The 23,976-nt window shown below is 37.2% G+C and overlaps 1 protein-coding gene across 1 annotated transcript in view; it reads right to left on the bottom strand.

Annotated features, from left to right (window-relative positions):
• Positions 1-23,620, bottom strand: part of pitpnc1b (phosphatidylinositol transfer protein cytoplasmic 1b) — a 30,305-nt gene extending 6,685 nt beyond the window's left edge. The window contains exons 1-6 of the mRNA XM_038284248.1: positions 22,993-23,620; positions 14,173-14,321; positions 7,623-7,711; positions 6,020-6,027; positions 5,833-5,904; positions 3,508-3,600 (exon numbers count right to left, since the gene is read on the bottom strand). Of these exons, the coding sequence (XP_038140176.1) occupies positions 3,508-3,600; positions 5,833-5,904; positions 6,020-6,027; positions 7,623-7,711; positions 14,173-14,321; positions 22,993-23,040 (459 nt within the window). The 5' untranslated portion in view covers positions 23,041-23,620. The remainder of the gene's footprint in view (positions 1-3,507; positions 3,601-5,832; positions 5,905-6,019; positions 6,028-7,622; positions 7,712-14,172; positions 14,322-22,992) is intronic.
• Positions 23,621-23,976: the final 356 nt, after the last annotated feature.

Genomic DNA, 23,976 nt, shown 5'->3' with positions numbered 1-23,976 from the left:
ATGACTGATATTTGTGTGGAAGTGTAAGCAGGTTGTTGCTCAACACACCCCTGAGGAAGGAAAAGTGATACCACATATTACACACCTGCGACCAGAGGATGTTGTGTTTTTTTGTTTTCACAATGTCATTTAATGTAACCCACTGGTGTTCTGAAGACATTATTTTGGTTTTCTGTTGTTGTACGTGTTTGCATGCATTTGTGCTGGAAGCTTTTTCTGCATGCTTGTTTGCACACAAGCCTGTGAATTCACCTTTGTTGCTAAGGGCTTGCAGGCACTAAAGAGGTGTGAAATCTCGGATGAGACGGAATAAAGAAAGGCAGTGAGGCTGAGTTGTGTGAGGGTATTGCTGGGATATTTTTAGGAAAAAATAACCTAAAGCCAGTGACATTTTTGTTCATTTAGGTTTAATAGATTATTATTTTTGTTTCGTCAGTAAAGCTTTTTGAGCCTTAGGAAAATGTTTTACATACATGTGGAGAGAAGCAAATCTTATACTGCGTGCTGAAGACGAGAATTTTATTTTGCTATTTAAAAGCCATTATAGCACTACAAAAGCCATAAAAGTATTAATACCCAATGAACCTAACTTGGATTTGTCACCTGAAAACCTTAAACTTCAATTTATTTAAATGTGATTTAATGACATTGTTGGACATCACATCCATGAAATGAATATGAATATGGATGGATTATTGAAGATGGGTTGGATGAGGACTTATTACCAGTTGGTATCCTCCAGTACTCTGCCAGAGGAGGAGCTACCCTGAACATTCTCAGAAGCCCCTGTGGATCCTCCCTACAAAACACTTGTTCTCCTATACAAAGTTGTCTTTCCTGCGGATAGCGCCAGAGGAGGCCATGTGGGGGGGCCGCCTCAATATCTGTCCCTGCTGGCAAGGGACCACATTCTTCAAACTCTGATCAAAGGTTGAGTGGGCCTCAAATCATCGAGATCCAGATAGCACAGACAGAGCTTTCTGCATTTCTCTCTTTCTCAGATTTTTTTTTTTACAGGGTCGAGCAAAGACTGAATGAAAGCAGCTTCTTTTACACGTTGCAGAGCTAAGAACCATCTAGAAAGCTACATTTTTCTTCTATGTGTACGGTGGCTATTTAGTGTAGTCAAGTTTCAGTAGTTTAGTTAAGAGTTCTTAAATAAAATATGTTTTAAAGGAGCTGAAATATCTTTTTAATAAAATCTTATATTTTAAATGTATGGTTTTGTGAATTTATTCCATATAGACTAAATTGTTTGACCACAAGTTAATCTTGAATCACCTATTCATCATTTTTCCTAGCACACAGCCACATAGGCATGTGTTCAAAGAACAACATATGATGGTACAAAAGTTGAATAAATAAATACTAAAAAGACTAAATGCATAAAAAAAAAATTCCAACGATGATATGGCACCACAAATATGTAAGAGTAGTGTGTAGGAAGAAAATAATTAAACCATTTTAAAAAGATTAGTTACAATTTTTTAACTTAGAGGAACACCCTTTTTGTCCATATTTGTAAAGTAGCTCATGCTGATTAGATGGAGAAATTGTATTAAAGTATTGATAAACTGTAGATTCTCAGTTGGATATAGATCTGTTTTCTTGTCTAAGCTGCTCTAATGCATGAATATGCCAAGACTAAATCATTTGTAGTTCTGATAAACCGCTATATATTATGGTTCTGCTGGACACTGACCCTTCGGTCCAGTCTCAAGCCTTTCAACATATTCTCATTATGAGTGCGTATGAAATCGTACGAAAAGTTATGCACACTATTTCGTACGTTTTTGGACGTTTTTCATCAAAAAACCACATCAGTGCGCATGCGCTGGCAGACAGAAAAAAAAAGATCCGCGGACGGACGTAAAAATGGGAAAAACAGTGCAATCATCACTTATTCATGTCTGTAACTACATTGCTTGCTGTTTTATTTCTTAGGGTCAGGGTTAGGGCTAATTGTAATTTAAATTCTATATTCGTGAATGGTGCGTCAGATGCGCATGCGCATACGACGAAAAAAACGTCCAAAACGTACGAAATTACGGTGCATAACTTTTCGTACGATTTCACACGCACTCATAATGAGAATAGGTTGAGCCTTTTGTACCCTCTAAATGGTTTTCTTTAATGTCATAATGAAAGAATGACATTAAACCACCATCTTAAAGATGGGATGGTTAAAAAATAAATGATGAGACCACTACCAACCTTCAGTGCTTGAATGGTGTGATCATGTTTTTTTCATGTATTCTATATGAATGTAAAATGTCTATCTCATCTAATCAGATCACCTTGTTTTATATGTGTATTCCTACTTTGTCAGCTGTATGAGTTTTTAAAAAATGCAGTGGGAGTTCTAGTTTCAAATAGACATTATTTGTCTTGCAGCCTAGAGCAGCACTCCAGTGGGGTGAAATTTCAGTTTCGGTAAAGCCCATCCAAACATGGAGGGACGGTGTCAGAGGACTTATTGCAGTTGAAGGGCCCAGCCCTTGCTCAATAAACATGATGACTTTCCTCTTGCTAAAAGGCCATATTGTTGTGTGTAGAACTAGTTGTTTTGGCAAGAGATTTACTCTTCTGAGCTCTGGATCTCTGCAGCTCTGCCAGAATTACCATGGACCTCTCGGCTACTGCACTGCACACTGCTCTCCTTCCCTGGGCTGTCAGATTAGTGGATGTCTATGTCTTGTCAGATCAACAGGTATGCTATACTCTTACTTTTGAGAATGGATTAAACGGTGAGTTATGAGATTTTCAAAGCTTCACCACAACTTTATCCTTGATGGGCCAGTTTTGGGTTCTGCAGGCTAACAACGACCTCAACGACTCCCCATTACTATGGGGTGGACCGTTTTTTTTTTTGGTTCAATTTGCATTTTTTCTATGCTATAACAAGGCTTTTATTGGGCTACTCTATAAGCATGGAAGTCAATGCTACTCCAGGCATTTTGAATCGAGAAAGCTTTCTGGATGGGAAGCGAAACGTCTTTAAACTTGGAAAGCAAAGTCCAATGGTTTGTTTTTTAACTTTTTTGGAATGTGTTCTTTGGTTTTCATAATGCTGTACAACTAAAATTCTTTAAATCAACATCTGTTGACTTTACAGAGCAGCTCTTATTGTTATTAAGAAGACCAAATTAAAAAAAAAGTTAGCTTCCTTATCAGTATAAAGGAGCCCAAGTAGACCACACTTTTAAGATGTTTACATCAACAAAAATGTAGACAATGTGCCCAACTTTGTATTTGCTTATCACATTCAACCCCAAAACATACACTGGGCATTGTTGATGTGAAATCATAAATATGCTAAAGTGAAATGATAATGAATCCATTTCCAAGAATGTAATAGTAACAGCTTTAAAACATCTTATAAAATTACAACATCCTTCGTTCAGTTTGATAGTATGTGTTTGGGTATTAGGCATTGAAAATGCAGGTGCAAGTATTATTCACTGTCTGCAAATTTCTTTTTTCTATTTAATTTTTTGCATTACACACCTCTGATTCTCTGTAATGCTTCTCTGGGATTGGGTCAGTGAGGATGTCCAGGAAGCAAACGTTCTCCGCCGGGGTTGGCGTGTCCCCAAACACCTACATCCAAAAAGATGGGAGGAGGTCACACAGTGTAATGACTGCAGATGCACGAACACGCACACACTTTTACAACATAAACACATGCATTACTCACTCAGCAAAGGAGAGGGGATAAGAGTAGATAAGTAACTGTGTAGAAAAAACGGAGGTCACACACCATAACACCCCTCACTACTGTATATCCCACCCCGAGGGCCTTGGAGGAAATCACACTGGTGCAAACAGATGAGAGAACAGATAGAGAGGAAAAAAGCACAGAAGGGGATAAGGGAAAACAAGAAGCTGGATGTTGGATGATAAAGGCACAGAATCAGAGGTGTTATGAAAGCAGAATACAGTTAGTCTTTATAAAGTGTAGAAAAAACTTGGATGAGGAGCAAGAGGAACCTGCACTTTTCCCTGACCTTGTGTAATATTTCTTAGAATGCTTCACTGACATTGTTTATTTCATAAAACTAACAAGTAGTAAAACAAGAACTAACAATCTGCTGCACTCCTGTTACTCTGTTGTACTTATGTGTCTACTCAAGGTCTTCCTGATTTTCGTGCAATATGTTGCACAAGCCGGAGAGATTCAGTTCTCTTGTTTGGTCTGTTCTTGTTACAAAACTCTGAATCTCCTCAATATTTTTTCTCTATTTTCTTATTTGTGTACATACAGTATTCCTCACAGAGAGATTTCTTTGTTGATATGAAATGGATACTTGTCAATGAAGTTTAAAAAAAGAGATTTTAAAGCCATTATTTTCAAATGGTAATGTTTGCATAACAGGAGATCAATCTTTAGTGAAATGTTGTAGTTTTGGCAGCAAATATTATAGAGTGACGCAGAGGTGCCAATGAATAGTAGATTATCCTGTAGAATTTTTTTAAAGTTTTAACTGTTTTATAAACTTATTGTAATTCAGTAATTATTTCTCGAATATTTAGCTACAATGTAGACTTTGAAATAAAACCTCTACCGAGTTCATGTATCTTAACCTTTGCACAGCACTGTCAGAAAACATGTTACTAGGATAGGGAACAGAATAATTATTACGTGGAAGGAACTGGATACACAGTTTGAAAATGCTTTTACAATCAGAATTGTAGAAAATTTGAGGAGTGCACATCTGTAAACGCATCGGACATCTAAACTGAAAGAGTGTTGCAGAAGAAAATCAATTGAAGAAATAACTGAATATGATATTTTGGAGGAAATGCTTGGATCATGTGAGTAAACCTGTGGGAAGGACTGCTGTGCAGAAGCTTTTCTCAGATGATGGTTAGAGGAATGCATACCACAAACTGAAGCATGGAAACACTTTATAATAAAATATTCCCCTTTTCCAGTAGATATCACATGATTGTTTGTATTTAAACCTCCAAAAAAAGCAGAATTTTATGTGTGACTGGGCAAGGTTTGGTGAGCAGTTATTTTCTTATTAATTTCCTGGAAAATAGCATAACACAATGACATGTCTCTTGTCTTGCTGATATTTAAAAGTGACACTTTGAGAGAGATTTCTGTCTCACTGCAAATTTACACCTATACCTCCATGGGGAAAGAAAGTCATAAGTAAATAATTAAAAGTTAATTTCCAATACCTTATAAAGGTCGCATAAATCTTAGTTTGAAGGTATTTCCCAGAGCACTAGCAATAGTGACACCATATAGTTTAAAGAATAGAATTATTTTGCAGCACAGGAATTCTTTCCCACATCCCACAAAGCTTTTCCATTCTACGGTATGTTTCTACATGCATCATTGTGAGAAGGCTGAAGGATAAGAGCAGTTTTTCTTATTTTTAAGATTTTTATAAAGCTTACCCTTTAACTTTTAAATAAGAATCACGATGTTCCTCAACGATAAGCAGAAGCACCTAAGTGACAGACTGGGTCTTGTTTTTTTTCACTTCCATCAATTACTCAGAACAGAAACAAAGGGCAAAGCAAAGCTGCAATTGCTTGTGAGTTTCTGTCCGAGTGTGTTGATGCGCATTGGCCACGGACGAAATGCAGCATGGCAGCCATGATCAGCACACAGCACGTCTGGTTAATAGATCTGCCAATAGTGCATTTTGTGCTTTGCTTGTTTTCCTTGTAATGGCCACATCAATTTGATGAACGTTTTCGTGGCACTGCAGAGAAAATTGCAATTCCTCTCATTCCCCTTTAGTCTCTCTCTCTTCCTTCTCGTTTGTGATCACTCCATCTTTCTTGTTTCCCCCCTGTTAGGCCTGTACTCACATTGTTGTTATTGCCGTTGTTGTTTTCGAACCTTGTCTCAATGCGAATGCTAAACTTGGGGACGAACGATACCTATGTGAGGAAAACATGACAAAATATGTAGTTAGCAAAGGAAGGAGCTGATTATATCCTCTGATCTTTAAATAAGTAATGTGTTCATGGTAAGTAGATGTGTAAGAATACTTACAGAGTATTCTGCAACATCAGCGGCATTAAATATAGATAGAAAGAAATAGTATTAATTACTCAAATGCATGAGGAGAAAAAAAGCAGACCAGTTAATTAGAACATCAGTGAGAAATTAAAAAGTCATTATATATTGATGATAATGGCATACATCCAATAAAAACACCAAATTAAGTTGAACAGGAAAGTGAATAACATAGAACTAATAAAAAAAACACCAAACAATTTCTAACAAATAACTGTCTGTTCACTTAAAAACGTCTGCATTGTCCAGTGCTCAAAATTCAGTAAGGGTGGCTTGATTAATTGCATTAATTTTGTTTACTGCGTAGCATGAAGAATATCAGCCTGCACCTCTGCTGAGGTGTTACCGTTAATTTTCACTGAGTGTGGAAGCAGTGCAGCAGTGCTGCAGTGCAGCTGCATTTTCTGCCAGGCACCCTACTCCACTGGGAGCATTTGATGGTACAATAGAACCCTCCTGCTATAAAAGTGTACATATAGGCTTTAAAAAAATACAATAATTCAGTAAAATGGCTATTTGGCCAGTACTAATAATGTGTTGTATACCTGCCCTATATCCGTAACCTTAGCCTTTTTGGGGGGGCTATCATAAGAAGATGAGTTCAAATAGTTTTTTTTCAGTTTGTATTTTTTTTAAATGCTCATATTTAACATGGCTGCTGATTGACTGTAAAAACAAACTTAGTTTTTACCTAAAAGTCTACAAAATGTGTTCCACAGTGTGGACTGGTAGTCTCTGAGTTGTAAACTTGACTAGATCCACTTTGCTTTTCATTCATTAATATTCTGCCTGAATGATCTGCTCTGCTCTACATTGATGTGGCGTTCGTATGGCGGTTGGGAAAAATACAACAGCCATGTAATTTGGCGAAGCAGCAAGTAGTCTGACTGACTACAGTAGCTGCAAACGGCTGCAAAGGCCAATATGCACTGCTTTCCTCACCCAGTGGAACCAAAGGGTGAAGGAAGCCAGGGTGGGTTTAACAGCAGCCCTCAGGATTTTTAATTGTTTTGAAGTACCAATGCCCCCTGGAAAATAAAACCAGTGCGTCCATACGGCGTGTCAGGAGAGGTCAAATATTAGGAACTGTAAAAATTCCTGATAGACAACACCTGCAAATGACAGAACTCCCAAGTAATTACTAATTGTGGAAACTCCCCACTGAACCTGAGGGGATTAAAACCTCTACACCCTTTCTCTAGTTTTTCTTTTGCCCTTCTCTAGGGTTTGGAAGTGGCTTAACACCAGTAACTCAACAGTTGTAGCTCCTAGTCTGAGTGTAGTGGCCCTTGAAGCCCTGACTACAGACACAGCCCATCCCACATGAACCTCCTAAGATTGAATGGGCTTGAATTCAGTCCTCTAAACACCATTGTCCTTCCACAGAACTTGGCAAAATATGGTGAGATGCAGCCCTCTGATCAGCTACCGTAGCTTCTTTGACCTTTTGTGGTCTACCCTTCTTGAGGAGCATACCATTCAGTCTGTAGGACAGCTTTTAAGTTTAAAGTTGAACTACCCAAAACCCAACATCCGTCTGTCCGTATCTATCTATAATTGATGAGTAAGGGATACCCACCTGTGATAGTATAGGGGTAGAAGTTCCATGCCTTTTCTGTCACATAAAAGATTCGTGGAACAAAAGCTTTAACCCAGGATGGCAGTTTGCTGAAATCACAATGAAAGGAAAGAATCACAACCTCAGAGTGAGTTAAGGTTCGGAAGAGCAAGAGGGAGATTAAAGATGGAGACAAAGAAAGCTTAAGTGTTTTATTGAGCCATTTAGAGCTAGATTACCTGCAGGCTACTTCCTCCATATTATTCATTGTATGACTCATTCTCAATTATACCTGTGGTGATGAATTGCTTCAAAGTCACATCTTTTGTTCATTGTAAAGTCACTGTACCTGTGTGCATGTGTGTACTTCTATGTGTATTCAGCGAGGAAGACCCAACACTCACACATAGATTAAAAAGTCCTCCAGAGTGATAGTGTTCCTTTACTTTTTTAAGAGTTTAGTTAAGGATTAAAACTTAGGTTTGTAGTGGTGATTAAATATTGCTTGAGGTTGCACTATAGGGTTAATAGAGTAAGGTTAAGATAATTCTTAAACAGTTCATTTCCAATGACAAAAGTCACTATTCCTACACATTTTTTCATTATGAAACTCACAAGTTTTAAGATATCAATTGTATTTCTTCCAATCGTTTCTATATTGTAAACAAGATTTTGCTGGCAAGTCAAAGCCAAATTGAAATAGAATGTAGGCTGGTACCTGGTGGTTATGGAATGGTGAAAAAACTCACCTTTCTTTTCATAAAAAAACCCAACTTTCTTTTGTCATACTTATCCAGATTAAGAAAATCTAATTGCATGCAATTTCAGGATTTTTTTCAAGCCCTCTAAGTGCTTAATTAGTAAGTGTTAATCTGTTTCCTCCAAAAAAGTAGTACCTTTATTTGTGTCATCCCAGCACCAGCTTTAATGACCTTGAGGAAAAAGCTGGTGACATGCAAATGAAGGCAGCCATTTGCAATACCTAAAATGTAAAAGTTAAATTTACTTTTACCTTCTAAGTTCAATTGTTCCACTACAAAAGAGTAGTTCTCAGATAATTTTATACATTTAAAACTCACAGCTTAAAATAAAATCTGACAAAAATCTCTAATCTCCGACATAAACATTATCGTTTGCGAACCGGTTAACGGGAAGATAGCAAAAATGATAAACTAATATCATTTGAGCGGATTGAGCAGCAAATAATTTTTAATTAGTTTATACATAGGGCTGGTCACCTGTTGGTCGAAGCAGCATGACAGTCTGTCATCTTGAAAGTACAGACACTGGCTAGGGATTAAAAAAAAGTACTAACTTGCAGAATAACATGTTTCCCCTTGCTGTAAGTTCAGTGTAATTGAGAGGCGGTGCTGAAGAACATTTGGAGACACAAGCCCTGCAACTAAAAGTCAGAGATGGCAAAAGTACTCACTTTCCGTACTTGAGTAAAAGTACAGATACTTGTGTTAAAAAATACTCTGGTAAAAGTGGAAGTACTGATTAAACTTCTTTACTCAAGTAAAAGTAACAAAGTACAGGCTTGTAAATTTACTTAAAGTATAAAAGTAAAAGTAGAAACCACTTTTTTCATGCCGTTGCCTACATTTTAAATGGATGTCTGCCAATAGGACTAGATCTCCGTTGTGTTCATTTTCAATCATCTCGTCGTCCATGCTACTATGCTAACGCCACCGCCACCAAGCTGCAATGATTTGCCGCCAATGAATACCGCCGAATCTGTCGATTCATCTTGTAGCGGTGCGTCAAATGCAACGTAGATTCCCATCCAATTAGATTGAATTTGGTATTGATGACGTGAAAAATAATAACGGTAACTCCATTGAAATGATTCAAAACTAAAGTAACAAGACAATTTTTTTAAATGTAAGGAGTAGAAAGTACAGATATTTGTGTAAAAATGTAAGGAGTAGAAGTAAAAAGTCGCCATAAAAATAAGTAGTAAAGTAAAGTAAAAATATCAGAAAAATCTACTTGAGTACAGTAACGAAGTATTTGTACTTCGTTACTTCCCATATCTGCTAAAAGTATGCACTACTCCAGCACAATGCAGGACCATGCATACATGTAGGCAGCAGCACAAGAAACGGTTTCAAGATCCCCAAGAAACTGAAAATGGTCAATAAAGCCAAGCTTTCACAACATCATAAAACAAAAGAAAGACAAAAAGCCAAATTCAAAAGATTACAACAGAAAGCAGCATTTAAACAAGAGAGCAACATGACTCAGGAGGATAACATCAAGGTTGAAGACAAGTGGGTAAAAAACCTATCTAGCAGACCACTGACAAAACCAGAGATGGATGTACTGAGTAAAGGCCTGAATTTTGCCATTGCTCCACAAGAAGTACCCATTGTGGAACTGATCACGGCCACTGAATCGGCCATCAGGAACAACAACCTGGCTGAAACGGAGGCAGAGCAACTCAGAATGAAGGTAACAGCCACCCTGTCCAGCGCCAAACCACCTCCTTCCAACCTCACACCCCAGGAAATGAAAGCCATAACATCCCTGAGCCAGGACCAAAGCATCACCATATTACCAGCAGACAAAGGAAGATGCACCGTAGTCCTCAACACCTCAGACTACCAAGACAAAATCATCACTCTACTGAAGGACACTAATACGTATGAATCCTTGAAAAGAGATCCAACCAGCGGCTACAAAAAGAAAATAATAGACTATCTCAAACAACTTGAAAAAGACAAGGTAATTAACAGCACAGCCTATTTCAGATTATATCCAGGGGAGGAAATTCCAGGCTTATATGGACTTCCAAAAATTCACAAAGAAGGGGCACCACTCAGGCCCATCGTCAGCAGCATTAACTCAGTAACATACAACATTGCTAAACAGCTTACTAATATCTTAGCTCCCTTGGTGGGGAACACACCACATCACATAGAAAACTCCAAAGACTTTGCCAACAAAGCCAAACATTTAAGGATGGCTCCAGGAGAAACCTTGGTATCGTTTGATGTTACTTCACTTTTCACATGCATACCTATAACAGAGGCAGTGGAAACAGTCAGGACACGTCTTGAACAAGATAGTGATTTAAACAACAGGACTAATTTCACTCCGGACCAGATCTGCACACTACTGGGCCTTTGTCTTTCCACAACCTATTTCAAATTCAGAGGTAATTTTTACAGACAGAAGCATGGCTGCGCAATGGGATCTCCAGTATCACCAATTGTAGCCAATCTTTACATGGAAGAAATGGAAAAGAGAGCTTTAGACACTTTCAATGGAATACCACCAAGCCACTGGTTTAGATACGTGGATGACACTTTCGTCAAAATCCAACTAGAGGAAGTGGAAGCTTTCACCAAACACATCAACTCTGTTGACCGTAACATCAAATTCACCAGAGAGGATGCCAAGGACAACAAACTACCCTTTCTGGACTGCCTGGTGAGCATGGAAGGAGATGGAAACCTAAACATTGAAGTGTATAGGAAACCTACTCACACAGACCAGTATCTTCTTTTTGACTCACACCACCCACTGGAACACAAACTCTCAGTCATCAGAACCTTACAACACCGGGCAGAACATGTCCCTACTAAAACAGATGGGAAACAAAAAGAACAGAAACACATCAAAGATGCTCTCCGAAACTGTGGATATCCAAACTGGGCTTTTATCAAATCAGCAAGGAAATCCAAAAGACACGCAACAGAAGACAGCGATGGGAAAATTAAACGCAAAAACATCACAATCCCTTATGTTGCTGGAGTGTCTGAAAAGCTCAAGAGCATTTTCTCCAAACACAAGATCCCAGTACATTTCAAGCCAAACCAAACCCTTAAACAGAGGCTAGTGCACCCTAAAGATAAAACCCCCAGACCGAATATGAGCGGAGTAGTATATGCTGTTCAGTGCAGCGAGGAATGCTCTGATCTTTATATTGGCGAAACAAAACAACCTCTCCACAGACGCATGGCCCAACACAGAAGAGCGGCCGCCTCTGGACAAGACTCCGCAGTACACCTACACCTTATGGACAAAGGACATTCTTTTGAGGACCAGAATGTCCATATTCTGGATAAAGAAAATAGGTGGTTTGAGAGGGGCGTGAAGGAAGCCATCTATGTTAAGAGAGAAAAACCAACTTTAAACAGAGGTGGTGGACTCAGATTCCAGCTTCCAAAAACATACAATTCAATCATAGACATGATCCCTTCCAGATATCACCAAACCCCCCACCCCATCACAGAGGAACGAGGGACCTCCCCGCCCCAGCCGGTGAACAATACCTCCTTAACGACCAACCCTTAACAATCATAGACAGGTTTCAGGTATTACAGGAGACAATCCCCCCCTTAATGGCAATCCCCCCTTTAACGACCGACCCCTAGAATCATAGACAGGTTCAGATATTACAGGCTAACGATGGAACTAACAACCCATTCATCGGTTACCATTGCATGTTTCCAAGCGATACAAGGCGTTGTCTATATAAGACTCAAACTCACTGCGGATCCAGACATTTGAATTGAGAAAGCTTCCTGGAGAGGTGGCGAAACGTCTTCAAATCTTGAAAACCAAGTCCAGTGGATTTTTTGAATTTTTACGGAATGAAAATGAGAACTTAAATGACAACAAAACCGTAAACATCAGGCAATCATTCTCTAACAGGAAAGAGCCGGTGAAGGAGAAAGATTTTACAAGGGGTGTTGAAAATACCATTTCTCTTCTTGACAATTAAATGAACTGTACTGCATTAATTAGCATAAAGCTAACTTGTTAAAATTCGCTTTAATTAGACAGTTTTGCTAAATACCATAAAAAGCATAACAATAGGATCACAAAAACATATACCGATGTTGTTGATACAGAATTATAGGTTAACATGGATTTATTGGCTTTCAAAGCCGGGGTTAACGCTGGCTTTTTGTCACAGTAAATGTCTGCTTGTAGAGACTTTGTAGAGAGTTTCTGAGACTTTTTAACACACAGCAGCTACCACTGCTCCAAAACATGTACGAGTACAAGGCAATGATGTGCTAGGTTATATTGTTTGCTTTAGTGAAAAATAAACACTAAAAATTTGACTGGTAGATGGTAGTAATATTACACAATATTGTTTGAGGCAAAAACCCCCTTCTCTTTCAGATCTTTTTTTCCACTTCATAATCTTTATCAAACTAATTACATGTATTCTAAATCTGACTTATATGTTTTATTTAGATATGTGTCGTGTCTTGATGGGAGCTTTGTTTTGAACTGTAACAAATAAGAAAAATAACTCTTGATTAGGCTGAGATGATGATTTCTGACTATTATAATTTAAAATATATTCATTTACAGTGTTTTTTTTTATGTCCAATGGTGTTTGGATAAAAGAGATATCAATTTATATTGATATATTGTTATAAATAACAAAAAACAGTTATTTAGTGTTCGATTAAGAGAATATATATTTGTACTGGCAGTCTAATAGAATGAGACATTGCTTAGTGGCTATCAAAGACATTCAAATTTTATTGATTTTTCTTGCATCTCACTTTTTCTAATTATATCCATCTGTTTATGCATCTAATATTTAGTTAATTTATTTGTAAACTGAACAGAAGCAAAAAACAAAACCATGTTGGCAGAAACACTTTCTGGGTGATATACAGCATGTGTGAAATGTGTTCTCTGAGGTGCCAGAGGGCTGAATATAAAGTAATAAATTAATGTATTTATTCTTGCGTGGTATCCTTTGGTATGTCTTTAAGGGAGTTTAGCACAACTATAAACTCAAGTAAAGTACATGTCATGGAAAAAAAATTACCTTATTAATATACATGCTGCATTGGATTTGTAAATTTAGCCCAGTATCATCCTTTTAGCAATGCTAACTGTATTTACAGTTATTGGAAAAAGATTAGACCAACCTTCTTTTCTCCAGTTTCTTGTTCTAAAATTTTATAAGAATGTTACAGAAGAATTGTATTTTTTTAACTTTCTTTTTTCACTTGAACTTTCATTTAAAAAATGCCAGTGATTAAGGTTGGGAATGAAATGATTTGTCTTTTGGTAATGTTAATATCTGTTTTTTTTTTTTATCTGCACTTTGAGCTCACATGTTTTAAAGCTTCTGACAGCTTCATTCTCTACACTATGAAAGAAAATAATATGAGACTTAAAAAAAAAAAAATTCAGATCCTGCGATTACAGCCACCAAGACAATGTGGACAGTTTCTCTTTCAGCTGGAGGCCTGTACTTATACAACACCTACTGTAAAGGCTTACTGGATGACGAGCCGAGGACATAATAACAGCTTCATCTGCAACACGACCTGATTCCCACGAAAAAACCCCACAAAACATTCTTGGATTTTGGTTAAAAACAGGTTACAGTCCACCATGGGTGTTATTGTATAAAAAAGATTCTTCATTTCCTGTCCGAAGCTTGGTTTTACAGGATGTGAAGCTTTACAGTAGACCAACAGATGGAACAGGATCTCTTATCAGAATGATGGAAGGGACAACTTAATGCTGGGGTTGAGAACAGGATTATTGGTACAGCAAAACAATCTTTAAAGAGATGATCCCTTACCTGCTGAGGTAGATTCTCTTCTCGGTCACTTGTCCGGGACCATGCTGAGGGTGAGTATCCGGCTCATTCCTCACCACCTCTACTCCCTCACCTCCACCACTCTGCTCACAGCTGTGCTTGCTGATCATATAGAGCTGCCCAATCATGTACTGGAACCCAGGAAAACATCAGGATGATGTTTGTGGTGGATAAATTAAGAGAGAAAGAGAGAAAGAATAAAACACAGTTATCTTAACTTTTCTGGACAGGTTTTTAAAAGTACCATTTTGCTTAAATCTATATGTTCCTTCCTGCAGAAAGCACGGATCCATGTCTCCTGTTTAGCTGTGTCTCTTTGCCAAATAGAGCCAATAAAAGAGCTTCTGCTTCCATTTACTGTGCAATATATATATATATATATATATATATATATATATATATATATATAATTTTATTTCATTTTTTTTTTACAATACTGTAGATTTCAGTTCTGTGTTGGGCAGTGACTCTTTCCGAGATGGAGACTGTGATGGAGCTTTTGCTTCCATTAACTGTACCGCTTTTCTTTCCGTATAGCGATAACCCCCTGCTCAGTGCTTCTGTTTAGCAGTGTCTTTTTAATGGCTGCAGTTAATGGCAAATCTTTTGCAATAATGTGAAATGTTTGTTCATCTAATATATAGAAATTAGCCTACTCCTTACACAATTACTATACTCTGTGTCTATCCAGGAGGGAGCTAATGCTGCGTTCATCCTTATGTACTTCTTGTTTGTTCCCCATACTACCGTATCGGTGCTTCAGGGCTTTTCTCTGTCTATTTACTGCCTCAACCTCCATCTGGTCAACAGTTAACTGTTCATATTTATGTTTCTGATGCAAATTTCGTTTCCGGGAGACAGAGCGATTTCTGTCCAATCCCACCTCACGTTGGCTCAGAAAAAAAGAAATACTGCTAAATCAACAACTCAAGACAATCAAAGTTAGGCTTTTCATCAATTTGCATTTCATTATAACCAGCCTGTATTATATCATAATTTGTCCTGAATTTACTGTATGGGACAGGGTCTATTTTTGATTTTATTAATGGTTGCGAAATGACACATAATGAATAAAATGACTTTTAATCACTTTAGATATGTGATCAACATGCATCTATCTACCTTTTATAAGTCCTACACTGTAAGAAAAGCTTGTTAATCTCAACGAATTAGTTTTTTTTATAACTATTCCCTCCTAGATTGCTTACTACTTGCTTTCTCATGATAAACAGTTGTAGCTGATTTTTCATTGTAGACCCGAATGAATGACATTTATTAGTATTTTAAGAAAAATCTTTCTTTGCTTCACAGGGTTAGTTTAAGATTGAGATGTTTTTTTCTTAATCAAACAAAATGTCCTTTTGAGAAGACTAAGTGTATATTCACTTACAGAGCTTGAGTTATGTGACAGATGGCACCCTCATAATAGCATTTTGACACCTTTGTCACTGTCATACAGTTAAACCCTTTACAATAAAACATAGACTGTTTGTCTGTGGAGAAGTGATACTTTTAACTTCGTGAATTCACAGCTTCGTATATATCTGACCTGCAAGACAGAGTCATAGCATAGATGCTATTTAGTTTATTTATATAGCACTAACTCATACCAAGGCGCCTACAATAAAAAAAGAAAATCAAAGAACAGATTAAACGTAATCAGACAGATATTGCAATAATTCCCTGACCTGCAGGTTTGCCTATATTCTGAGAAACAAGTGAACAGTTGACTGCATTGAAATAACTTTACAACAATTCCTTACCAGAGCATGCACCTGGCAATGAACAGGAACAAAAAAGAACCTTAAGCAGAAATGGGATCAGTGTGAGCATCTTTGTAATGCAGCCAATTAAGGGGGCACCCAAAAATTCGATCTTGGAATAGGCATATCTCCATTGGTATGAAAAGTAGGTAAAGGAAGTACTAGCACTTTACATGAAAATTACAACATTTAACCTGAAAAGTTTACAAATCTTTACAGCAAATGTTATCACAACGAGTCATTTATTGTAGTTATAAGCTTTTTGGCCCGCAGTAGGGTTGGTAGGTGTTGGCTAGATTTCAGGGTTCACCTTTCAGCTTTCCTGAGTTCCTCTCTATAAGAATCTCTAAAGAAACTCATATAAAAGCTTGAGATGTCAAAACATTTTTCTTGAGTAGCAATTGATTTTTCAGCATGCCTTTGCACACCTCTGCAACTTTCAATGGTGCAATGTTTTACCGGCTAACCTTGGATGCTGGCATTATCGTTGATCTTCTATTGACATCCACCATCTAAATACTATTTCTGACAAAGTGAAATCTTCACCCTCGATAATAACAGCACCCACTGCCTGTCATCAGCAGCCACTCCCTGCTAAACAATCTGCCCTCCAACACCACAATTGAAAGTTGATTAGACGTAAGAGAAACCAAAATTTACTTCAGTGCCACAAAACCAAAAACATTAGTTTTTGCAACTCTCAAGACTCATACATGTCTTATCATGGAAGGTAGGCTGCAGCTGCTTTTTCAGCAAGGAAATAACTGACAGTACTTCTTCACTGCTGCTACTACCACGAATGTTCACCAGCAGATTGTTAAAGCAGCAGCTACTACAAGAAGACCTTTTAGGGTTATGTTGGCCAGTTTTTACATTTTCTTTTTTTCTAATATTTTAACTCAATAGATGTTCTGGTCACTGTGACCATTTTTCTCAAAACAATTTTTATGAAATATATAAGGAGAGGCAACTTATTTACATATTGCAGTGCACAGTTGGAAGTCCCTTAAGGTTAATTTGTGATTTCAGTTTAACCATGATAAAATGGATTGGAAATTAAACCAAGGCTGAAATATGTGCAAAAAAATCCCACAGGATAAAAAATGGTTTTCATAAAATAGACCTTAAAATGATTTTTAAATCAAATCAGTAAAGTTATTTTTTTCCTTGTATGAATCAGTTAGTATGTGGATGAAGAAGGAAAGAAAAACAGACCACAGTCACAGTTGCTATGGTGGGCTTTGTTTTGACAGACACTTGATCACAGCTTCCTGGGCGCAAGCTCTTTTTTTCTTTCCTTCTTTTTTTAACAGCTCATTGGTGTGTATAAATATTGCCCTGAAGTGTCCATTTCAGAATTTTTAAAATCTAATTTGACCAGGGAGGGTGAATGTGTACAGTCCTAATGAGGAGGATGGGACTTTGTTCTTTGCTGCAGCACCAGTTTGTGCCCATTGCTGATGAGGCACTGTGCATAGCGTATTTTCTTTTACAGCTCCTTTGGGCATGTGAAGTGATCTTCGCTGTGTTTGGCGCAACAAAATCACTTGTATATTTTCAGAAATATGCAGTCCATTTTTTGTCACATCTTTTAGCCAAAACTACACTGTTTTGTGTTTACTTCAAATGATAACCAGTTGCTGGTTTATTTCTGTAATTTATTGCAAATTATTGTTAAATTAGTCCCTGAAATCTAATAGACTTTTATGCCACTATAGTGGAAACCCTAGAGCAGTTTATTAAACGTAATCTGCTCCAATGTTGCCTTTGTCTTGCTATTCATTTTGGTGCCCTATATTTGTGTGGCACAAAAGCAGAGTTTTAATTAAAAGCAAGTAACACAAAAACGGATAGGAGCAAAGATAGAAGGAAGGAGGAGGGCAGAGAACTTACATACCATCCTTCACTGCTGACATCATGTGACACTCCCTCTTGTTCCAATTACAGTAGAATGTCAGCATTCAATATTTACTCATTGGGTATTCATTGGACTTAATTAATCATAGCAATGTGGGTTTTTCCTCTCGTAACACTGAGCTCCTCCCATACATGTTGTGTAGATGTTTTACCTTATATTTTCAGGATGATGTTGAAAATACATTACTCTTAAATCATTACTGTGGACTAAATTGCTGGCAAGGGCCATGAAAAAAAATATATTTTTACATAATTCCTACAACTGTATTTTTTATTTTATTTTTTTTCAGAAAACCTGTTATAAATCTATACAACTGCCATGAATTCTACATAGTTGTAAAAATAGCTTGTCGGTGTTGGAAGTAAATAGAAGAAAATATACTTCAGTTTCCTCATAATTAAAACATCTCTCAATCGGTCTCCGCCAAGTGACGTCAATTGTTTACCTCGGGCGCGGTACACTACGCCTTTTCCACCTAAAATGGCATCTTAGCAACAAATGTCACGTGACTGGCGGAGACCGATTTTCCTAAATCCGCCCCTGTTTTCAGGCTTATGTTAACTGTAATGACTTATCTTGGACAGGCTGCTATGTAAACGGGCCTTTAGTCCTTCGTTTAGCTATGCTGCGGTTGTTTACACTACGCCTTTTCCACCTAAAATGGCGTCTTAGCAACAAATGTCACGTGACTGGCTGAGACCAATAATATATTTACTTTGCTTCAACTTCCAGGCCTGATTAGGCTAAAGAATTTCAACTTTACTGTATTACAAATGGATTTCCAGTAATAGTAGCAATTCCTTATTGATAATACATATATTGATATGTATGCCTACTATATTACGTAAAATAAAGCTTACTATGTTCCAATAATACTATTTCAATATAGATCATTAAGATAGATCAAGGTAAAAACACAAATTGTTAGTGCTATTCATCATATCTTTAAAAAATAAGTCTGAAGGACTTCGGAGGGTTAGTCATTTCATAACCTGCTGTAAAAGTCTGTCCCACCTTGCAGTTTTTTCACCTATAAAAAAGGTTATCTATGGTTCTAGACAAGATGAAATAAAAATAAATAAATAATTAGCTATCCAGTCCTGGGATATTTTTGAGATGTGTACAGTATGCCCATATGATGCTTTTTGGTTTAAAATAGTGTAACAGTTGTTATATAAACACCTTTTTTATTTTACCATTATGGGTTTCATATCTATGGATTGAATGATCTTCTGGGAATAGAATATTAATGCTTTATGAGTTCCTGTCAAGAGATCAGGCAATTATTTGAAAATGTAATCAAAAGGTAGGTCATACTGTCAGTTTCCCTTTCAGTCTCAAGCATTAAACATGCCAGGTGAGTGAATCCTCATCATCACAGGCCACATAGTATGGGGTGAGATATGTAAAGTCATAATCTGAGTCACAGTTGCAATGATTTGTTATAGTGTAATGAACAGTGCAGTGCTTTTTGACAGATCTTTAAAAAAAATATCACAACAGTAGAATGCACTCTATTGGCACCTCATTTAGAATTAGAATTAATGGCTTTGAAGATTAACAGCTCTGTAAAATAACAAACTATTTGTGTCCAAATTCAGAAGGCTGCATCCTTTAAAAGACCCGTCCCACTTAGATCAGGTTTTCAAACAGTTTAAAAGAAAAAACCTAGATTAAACTAAATAATTATTTATAAGAGTGCATGAGGGCTCTTAGCTTTATTTATTAATATAAAAAAAAAGATCAAACATGACCTACCTTCAACATTCTTTTTTTAAAATATATATTTAAAGAGCAACAAATCTTTTAGAAACTATATTAGCTTAGGGCTAATATCTAAAAAATCGTATTTGTGTATTTCCATTGCTAATTGAAAAAAGTCATTTATCAAAGTAAAAATCACCCAAAAGTCATCTTTTTTTCCACATAAACTAAAAATGGATGTCTTGAGGTGCTGTGTAAATGTCCTGGCCATTGTTTTGATAATTTGCTTCACATTTGTTGTTGCAATCCTTCTTTTATGTCTAAAACTGCCTTTTTGGCACCCTCTTTATATCTAATACGGGCACAGCATCTGATTTCAAATCATCATTGGCGTTGGCTTTAAAGGTCAAAATGTGAGATAAATGATTTGAGTAGCTCCGCCACTGTGGAGTAGAAAAGCAGCTCTGTTCCATATGCCTCTGTAGCAAGTTTGAATAGTGAGCTTTGCATGCTTTCTATGGATTTTCAGATGATGTATTTATTATATTAGGATTTAATTAGTTTATTTAGTATTTATTTACCTTACCAGACTACGCCCAGCCCTCACCTCCCCTACTTTACCTGATCTGCCTATGCTAGGCATATTTTTTTATATATTAGATTTTTTTTTTTTCTTTGTGAATCTCTAGCATAGTTGCAGGCATATGTTAAAGATGAGCATGTTATTTTACTCCTGACATACTCTCCATCTCTCAAATAGGGAAATGAAGTCAAATAAGATCTATTTCAAGGCTTAACATTATTTTCAGCCAAGTCAATTTGCTCAATAATGAAGAAGACTGCTATGCTAATTAGTGTAATCTCCCTGTATTGTATCTGGGTTCAACTTTTGCTCAGTGAGTCAGTTGTAGATTAAAAATTTGGAATTGTGCATCCTCTCAGGGAGACAAGGAGGGGAAGACCACTAAATCAGTTGACAAGCTTGCTTAATGTGCAAGCTTGCAGCAACACTTCCGTTTTGGATAACAGAAATGGACACAAAATTATTTCGATCACAATTTTGCAATCTTTGTCCAAAATTGCTGCGACTTGACCAATCTGTTTTAAAAACAATGGCCTATGGGTTACAGTGGGCCACGTAGAATACACTTGAGCTGTCCAACAAATCTGCGAAAAAGAAGGCTGCATTGAATGTCCCCTAAAATTTGGACAGCGTTTGATTAACAAAGCACAGATTACAAATGCTCTCTTGAAAGGAGGCAGCCCCTAAATCTGGACACGTCCTATGACGCAACAGCCAGAAGTCTTACAACATCTTTCGATTCATGATGCATTGAAATAATGAAAAAAATGAATATTTTCCTGTCCTTTTTTATATTTTGTGAGCTAGCAAATGATTTCATTAAATGAAAATAAAATTTTACTTTCCAGTAACCTCAGGAAAAATATTTCCCTGATAGTATAAACAAAAGGCCTGAAAATAAAACTTATTGTGAAAGTGGAGTCTTGAGAAAGCACCACAGCAAAGCTACTTACTTAGAAGACATTTGAAGAGTAATGATTTAGTTACACAAGCTATTTCCTTAGTGGCAGTTGCTGTGTTATTTTTTATTTTTTATAATTAATTTATAGACTTTCTGAAATAAAGCAGCCCCGAAAGCAGTTGATTGTATGATTCCTTATTTGTGTTGCTGAAGGTTACTTTAATATTAGCTCACAAAATTACACTATCCAGCAGTGATAGTTAGTCATGCTGCTCACCTTAACTAGATGGTAAAACTGAAAGTTATTAAGGCAGTAGCACTCCACTATTTTCTTATTCCTTTTATGCTCAAAGTGGAGAGAATTGTTAACTTTTACTAATCCCCCGAAAACTCTTTAAAATTTTCATAATTATAAGCTGAAAAACAAATATTTAGCTACATTGCTTAACATAATAGGGAGAGTGTTTTGTTTGAGGTGGATTGAAATTTTATTTAAGAATGTTACAATTTTAAAGGGTTTCTATATTGGGATGTAAAGCAAAAGGTTCGGAACGCTGCTTCCAATAAAGCTGCTTGGAAAAATATTTTGGTGTGGCAATTGTATTGTTTTAGCAAAGCTAGTATTGACTTCTGAAAGCAAAAAGATTCTCAACATTGATCTAAAATGATTGAGGGTGAGCTCTCTAACACTCAACCACTACTATAATAGGTGCAAATGTTCAGGAGCTTATTAACATAAGTAGCAAATACTGTAGGTTAATCACAAAGTCTAAACTCTGTGAATTTGGGAGTTTAGAAATATTTAAAATGACTTATTCTGATGGCTACATCCTGGAATCTAATTTTTATCAAGGTGAGCACCTTTAAGATGCATTGGAATGACAGATTGTTATCATGGATGGGAAACTGACAGATGCAATCTACAGGGTAACATTTTCATTCCAAGGTATTATTTTGGATGAAGGGTTCTGTATGATATTGCAACCCTTATCCTAACTCTGTAATGCATATGGATCAGGGTTTTTCTCAACCAAATGAGAAGAAAAGATTAAACCATAAACCTCCCTGACTCGCTTCACTACCTGAGCTACTGTCAACTGTAAGCTTTTTCACAAGAAGGACGCAGCTCTCAGCATTCCTTGGTATGGTAGTGCTGTATGGTGTTACATATGTGGTAGCAGATATCAAGATTACCATAATCCACCTTTTTTAGTGTGGCGTGTTGGTATAAACGTTGTGAATTGCATGAAATAGGTAGCAGTTTTTATTTAATACATCCTCAGGCAAAGCTGCATTTAAACTTGCATTATGTTCAGAAAAGAGGATTTGCAGCAAGCTCAAGTTTACTGTATGTGTGTCCTACACTGATACCTTAAATCCCATTTCGGACTCTTATTTGTCACTGTCATTGTTGTGGTAACAGATAGAGGTGAGGAATGGGGGAAGGTTGGGGGAGTGGAGGTGTGTACATGAGAGGATGAGGACAATCCCTTTGAAGGACACTTGAGGGAATAACTCTAACTCTTTTCCCGTAACAGAATCTTTGTGTGTATAAAGCTGCAAGACAAATAACTTTGTCTGCCAGTTGTAACCAGTCTGACTAGTTTCTATATTTGCTCTTATAGCTACACAAGTCCCTCATTTGCAAAGTATGCACACAGAGGGAGGGAGAATACTAAACGACTGCAGCAAGCCTGACCATGAGGATGCTGCTCAGGTGCCATGAGGTGACCTGTCAACCAACAGCACTTCAAACCCAACCATCTGACGTCATTGTGCATTAGAATGTAAAAGACTTTATATAATGAATGTTTATTATAGATTATCATGTTTCAAAAAGACTGTCCCTTTTCATCCAACAGTTGAAGATAGTGTTTCTGGTTGTAGGTGTGTGTGTGTCCATGAGGGTGGGAAAAAAAACAAACACACTTACCTCCTCCACCGTCAGTGGCATACATATGCGATACTCTTTCATCAACATGTTGCTGCTACAGGAAGGGATGTCTTTTGGAAGTGAACAGAGAAACTGTGCTTTGGTTTGTTTATCTCTGTTGTCTCTCTTGCATAGTAGACCTGCTCAGGCACGCTGCACATGGACCACAGTGACCTCTTTAAAGCTTCTCTCCACCCCCAACCCTCCTGTTTTGTTGTTGTCAGGAGACCTTGAAGTTGAGTCCAGCTCTTTGTCAATGAATGTCGACTGTTTTCTTACTTTTCCCAGCTCCTCAGAGGCTCGTCTCTGCTTTTAGTTTCTTTTCCTCAATTAATCTTGACTTGACTTCTTAAATGCTGCTCTTACTCTCTCCTTGGCAGCTTCTTGTCTCTCTCTTCTCTCCTATCTGATTGCTGTTTACTCTCTGCATTTCTGTTGCTGCAGTGAGAGCAAAGTGGTAATTACCTTAGGTAAAGAAAAAGACCTGCAACTAACCAACCTTTCCCCCTCTGTTTCTGTCTGCGCTTTGTTTAATTCCTCTGTATATGTAACCTTCCTGTCTCTGCAGTGCTCCTCCTCCCTAAACTGGTCACCACTGCTTTCAGTTCCTCTCACAAATTCCTTTGCCGTTTTCCTTCTTAGCTGTTTTTTCCTCTCCCTCTATGACGATCCACTCCCCGCCCACTGTACTATTTCACCTGTGTTACCTCCCTCCCTCCTTTCCTCCCTCCCTCTTTGATCTTTATCTCTTCTTTAGTTTCTGTCACTCAGATGCTTGTCAACAATAAAATGTGCCTGTAACTGACAATGTAAAGTCACGCAATTCATATATCTACTGTTGGACTTACTTGTTGGTATGCATTTTTTCAGCGTACAAATGCATGGACTGTTATTTAGATCATATAAACACTGACAGGCATTATGTCAAAGTACTGTTCTGTACTGTACTTTTCAAAAGAGAAGTGGAGTAGATAAAACTGAGAA

This window comes from Cyprinodon tularosa, unplaced genomic scaffold, assembly GCF_016077235.1.
Source record: "Cyprinodon tularosa strain WSP-4 unplaced genomic scaffold, ASM1607723v1 ctg2, whole genome shotgun sequence".
NCBI classification, from domain to species: Eukaryota; Metazoa; Chordata; class Actinopteri; order Cyprinodontiformes; family Cyprinodontidae; genus Cyprinodon; species Cyprinodon tularosa.
The sequence above is the reverse complement of the archived record's forward strand: the minus strand, read 5'-3'. Positions and strand labels throughout refer to the sequence as shown.